This window comes from Sinocyclocheilus rhinocerous, unplaced genomic scaffold (assembly GCF_001515625.1).
Source record: "Sinocyclocheilus rhinocerous isolate Xijiao unplaced genomic scaffold, SAMN03320098_v1.1 scaffold2330, whole genome shotgun sequence".
NCBI lineage: Eukaryota > Metazoa > Chordata > Actinopteri > Cypriniformes > Cyprinidae > Sinocyclocheilus > Sinocyclocheilus rhinocerous.
This window is the reverse complement of record NW_015630979.1, coordinates 31,809-37,051: the sequence shown is the minus strand read 5'-3', so window position 1 is coordinate 37,051 and position 5,243 is coordinate 31,809. Positions and strand designations below refer to the sequence as shown.

At 35.3% G+C, this 5,243-nt stretch overlaps 1 protein-coding gene across 1 annotated transcript in view; it reads right to left on the bottom strand.

Annotated features, from left to right (window-relative positions):
- The window catches only part of LOC107740832 (protein limb expression 1), a 17,309-nt gene extending 13,217 nt beyond the window's left edge, over nucleotides 1–4,092 (bottom strand). The window contains exons 1-2 of the mRNA XM_016553353.1: nucleotides 3,981–4,092; nucleotides 501–664 (exon numbers count right to left, since the gene is read on the bottom strand). Coding sequence (XP_016408839.1) covers nucleotides 501–664; nucleotides 3,981–4,023 — 207 coding nt within the window. The 5' untranslated portion in view covers nucleotides 4,024–4,092. The remainder of the gene's footprint in view (nucleotides 1–500; nucleotides 665–3,980) is intronic.
- Nucleotides 4,093–5,243: the final 1,151 nt, after the last annotated feature.

The following is a 5,243-nucleotide window of genomic DNA, read 5'->3' as shown; positions in this document are numbered from 1 at the left end:
TATATATATATATATATATATATATATATATTTATATATAAATCCATTTCAGAATGACAAGATCTGTTTGCGTTCATGTCATGTGCTTCATGTTGACAAGTGAATAAATAAACTCATTATTTTTTTCGAGATTAATTTCATAGAACATTCCATTTGAACTGAAGGAAAATGCCACACGCTGATTGGCAGCTGGCAGGAGTAATTTAGCAAATAAGAACCACCTGTTGGCCTTCCTCATTTTAACACAAGAGCCTTTTTTATGTTTGAACTGATGAGATGCTGTTCAAAAAGACACTAGACCTAATTTAGTAATGGAAAAAGGCCAGAATTTTACTGAAATGAAGGGATTAAAGTTCATTTTAAACAAATCTTTTGCTTTGTAATAATAATAAAAAATTGCCTAATTATAACAGCAAATTGAGTCTTTATGAATATATACTTTATAGTAAATGCCAAATAAAAATGTAGTAGAAACTCATATGTAAATTCACTTAACTTACCTTAAAATTTCCAAAGCAGCTGCCACCTGGTAAGGTGACGTAGCATATGTAGGGAGGGCTGGGTGAGGGAATGGACTCATAGACTACCAGATTGTCTGTCTCCATCATCATGCCTTTCACTTGTTTCTGCTCCCAAAACTGATGAAGCATTCCCACAACATTCACTAGAAGCGACAAAAGAAGGAGAATATTTTGAAATGTGAGCACATTAAATATATTTTGATGTGCAAACTGCACCACTACAAGTGAAGAACTATGATTTATCTCACATATTTCCCAAGTCACCTTTTGTTTTTACTGAATGAGACAGTTTTGAGGTTCTTTCAAAGGGATAGTTCACCCAAAAATGGAAATTCATGTTGTTCCAAACTGGAATTACTTTTTTCTTCTGCAAAACTCAAAAGAAGATATTTTGAGAAATATATATATTTTTTCACTGATACAATGCAAGTCAAAGGGGGCCCAATGTTGTTTGGACTACAACTTTCTTCAAAATGTAAGGAAAAAAGGTCATACAGGTTTGGAACAACACGAGGGTCAGTAAATGAGAGTGAAGTGACCTTTAAGATGCTTTGTGATGATATTGTGCATTTTATTAAAATCTTGTCTGTTAGTATTCAATCTTTTACCACACAGATCACTAATACGCTACAGAGACTCAGCTGTTTATAATGTCTAAGAGTCAAAGTGGTTACATAAGAGGTTTTTGACTGCTGTGTTTATTGAAATTGTGCCTGTTCATCAAACAAACCCAGACAGTGTCACTGCCAAACCTTTGACATGAAAGTTACCATTTTACACTGATCTATGTCTCTGATACCTACAGTCACCCGACACGTTAATTATAATCATCAACGGGGGAAAAAACTGCATGTTAAAGTGCATGCGTCATCATTATGCATTTACATTCAAGTAAAACATTTTTCCTCTGCTCAAAAAAATTGATTCTGCCTAAAAAATAGTCATCGAGTAAAATTCAAACGTGAGGTTATATCTTTTTTTTTTTTTGTCATGAGATTATAATTAAATCACCCTTATGTCCTAAAGCTTGTGTACTTCTTTCTTCTGTGGAGCACAAAAGAAGATATTTTGAAGAAGGTTTTAACTGTTTTTGTCCATACAATTAAAGTAAATGGGGTCCAAAACACTGGGGTCCACTGCTTTTATTGTTTGGACAAAAAACACTGAGACATTTTGTTTCCTTAAAAGAAATAAAGTCACAAATTTGGAACAACATGAGGGTGAACAAATGATGAAAGAATTTTGATCTTTACAGATCTTCTTTATGCACCAAGAGCTTGTAACACTCCAAAGAGAAAGGAAAAATTGAAATCGCATCATATGACCCCTTTAAGTGTATTTTAGTGATAGATGACAGTATCTTGTCCAACACAATATTTACTTGCATTTACACATTTTTAAGACACTTTTATCCAAATCAACCTACATCACATTCAAGGTATACATTTCATGAGTTCATGTGATCAAAATCCTTGGGAATCAAACTCACAGCCTACTGTTTGAGCTACAGGAATGCTTCCCTACACATTTTGTTTATTAGGTTACAAATCACAATTTTCCAGAAACCTTTTAAATCACTGTTAGGTTGTTCAATCATAGAGCGGCAGAGAAAACCAAAGATAAATATAATTAATCATTTTATGTTCGCTCATTGTAATTTTACTCATTTACGTAGTCATTCCAGCTCATTTAATAATTATGCTCTAATTTTTAACAAATACTGTTTACATCCACGTCTACCTTTCCATTTAGGCTAACATTCACTGTAACATCAGTGTGACGGCTGTCCGGCCTCAGCACATGGAAACATTTTCCTAACAAAACAAACAGGTGCCCATGAGCTCTGTGAGGTGGACAAGCGTCACACATCAGGGAGTTGTAGTGTGATTTCAGCGTTTTCACACCCGCAGTAAGTGCAATATTTGTGCAGCAGTCTTGCTTTAATCAGCTCAGGCATGGCATATAAAACACACCCCCTCTAAAGGGGTCAGCAATAATATTGAGAAGGAGAACCAAAGGTATATTTTTGTTAAAAGGCAATGCATGTGGGAACACAGACTTGTTTTTACAGCATGAAAATTTCCAACTTTTTGTTTGTTTGAAAGAGTCAGCTGCTGCGGGCACCGCCCAGTCTGTGTCTATATGCTTCAAAACGCAATACGTGAGTGTTTCATTCCAGTCTGCTGGTAAATGAGCTGCCTTGTTTGTGAATGAGCTTTGGTTCAATCAAAAGGCTGTCTTTCATCAAAGCCCCTTAAAAATCTGAGGTTATTTCTCTGTATCCTTCCCCCTGACTAGCTGTTAAAAAATGAAATATTATTAAATATCATCCTTCCCTGCAGTGAGTGGAAGCCTCAGTCATAGATGGCATATAGAGCCAGTGTTCAGCACAGAGTGTGTCGTCCACATTTCTCATCTGCAATTCACATCTGAATACTCTTCATTCCAGTAAATTCACACAAAAACACACATGTGCACGGCACGAGCGTAATGGTTTTTATACAGTATAAACTGCATTTTCTATCCCCTTTACCCTTACCCTACCCCAGAATACTACTGGAATTTTTTTTTAAATACTAATAAAAAGTATATAAGTATGTTTACACTACTATTCAAAAGTTCGGAGATGGTAACAATGTTTTTGAAAGAAGTCTCTTATGGTCAAAGCAGTCTCTAAGGCTGTATTTATTTGATCAAAAATGCAAAAAAACAGTAATGTTGTAAAACATTATTACAATTTAAAACAACTGTTTTCTACTTTAATATATTTGATCATTTATTCCTTCAATGGCAAAGCTGAATTTTCAGCAGCAATTACTCCAGTCTTCGGTGTCACATGATTCTTCAGAAATCATGAAAACAGTTGAAAGCATTTGTGCTGCTTAATATTATACTTAATAATGCGGAGATCGTGATACTTCGGGATTCTTTGAATGAAATGAAAATTGAAAAGAACAGCATTTATTTGAAATGGAACTCTTTTGCAACAACATAAATGGTGTTACTGTATTTTTGTTGAAAAAAAAGTTACTTTCTTTAAAACAATGGGTAGTGTATATTAGTATAAATAAATTCTAACAAAAAGTAATAAAATCAATATATATCTACTGAAAATCAGAGGCAATTTTTAACTGGTTTATATAAATTGTCAGGAGAGCAAGACTAAAACCTGTAACCTTCCACACTTAAAAAATAACTATTCATCATCTCTTCAAATTCACTTAAGGAACCCCCCTAACATTGAAATCTCCGAATTCATCCAAAGCTAGGCATATTATTTATTTCAAAAGAACTTTTTTGACATTCATTTAGTCTTGCTGACCCATAGGACACACAACTTCCCCCTATAGTTCTCATCTATGGGATGCTGCATTGCTTCATCATGACATTGAAGAATATGAAGCACAAAGATCACAATGTGCACACTATATTAAAATATGTTTGCTAGGTCTTACTCACAGTCTTTGAAGGTTCTGTCATCATCAGAATCTGGTCCAGACATGATCTCCAACTGCTAGTCCCACACGTCCTGCAGCAATCCTCCTTCTCTGTCTCCAGCTCTCACATGCTCTGGAGAAGTTCAAAACATCAGTTAAGCTCCAGAAAGGGTGAACATGAAGAGGTTCCCTATTAGCCTTCTCCTCTCTAGCCTCCAGAGCAGTCTGTGGAGCCCCGGGGTTTCTCTTCAGTGGCTGGCCCACATTTGTCAAGGGTTGAACTAATTAGCTGTGAGGTTGGTTGTTGCGCTGCACTTCCTTATATTCACACACACTCTCAGCACATACACACTCTCACAGCCTGTTGCACACTCCCACTCGACTGAGTCGACTAAGCCCTGGCCCAGGAATGCAGCCCCCTTCTCCATTCATTCACAGCATGCCCCTGCCTTCCCTCACAACACGCTTTACATATGCAGTGCCCAACTCACTGAACAAACATCCAAGATGGACAGCAGACAACTTCTGACTGTTTTATTGACCACTTAAATAGCTATTTAACTTAACAAGGTCCTGAAATTGGTGGAAATAAACATTCAAATATAATTATAAATCATGTAGCATTCATTTGCAAAGAGACTCTCCGTTATCCTTGTAACAAACAAAGAACCCAAAATTTATATGCACTGTAAAACACCATTTTTCTAAGATATAAATAAAACAAATATTAAGGGATTGTAGGTTATACAAGAAAATACTATTTCAGCATTTCTGCTTTTCATGTTTTTCTAAATTTCACTTTAAATGAATGTTACTTGCATTTCTTTGTAATTATCTGTGAAATTTACTAGCAATTTTTGAGTGAGAATTGCTTGAGTAAATCCTACACCATTTTTTTTCTTGGACAGCTAAAAATGTTGGGTCGCATAATTAACTTTAAACTTTTAACTTCTGCCAAAATATGAGTCCATTATGCATAATAATGTTTCCTGCAGTAAAACGCTTCCTCCATCCCTTTTTGTCCTACCACATCAAAATTATTATGGATAGAAGTCACATATTTTAGCAGTGGTTAACTAATGATGGATTAAAAATGATGTTAAAAATGATGGATTTGTTTTTTACATACACCCAGCTTTTCACAAGTCATTAATTGATGGACTGGAGCCATTTGGATTACTTGTGGATTATTGTGATGTTTTTATCAACTGTTTGGACTGTCATTCTGACGGCACCCATTCACTTCAGAGGATACATTGGTAAGAAAGTGACATAATGCTAAATT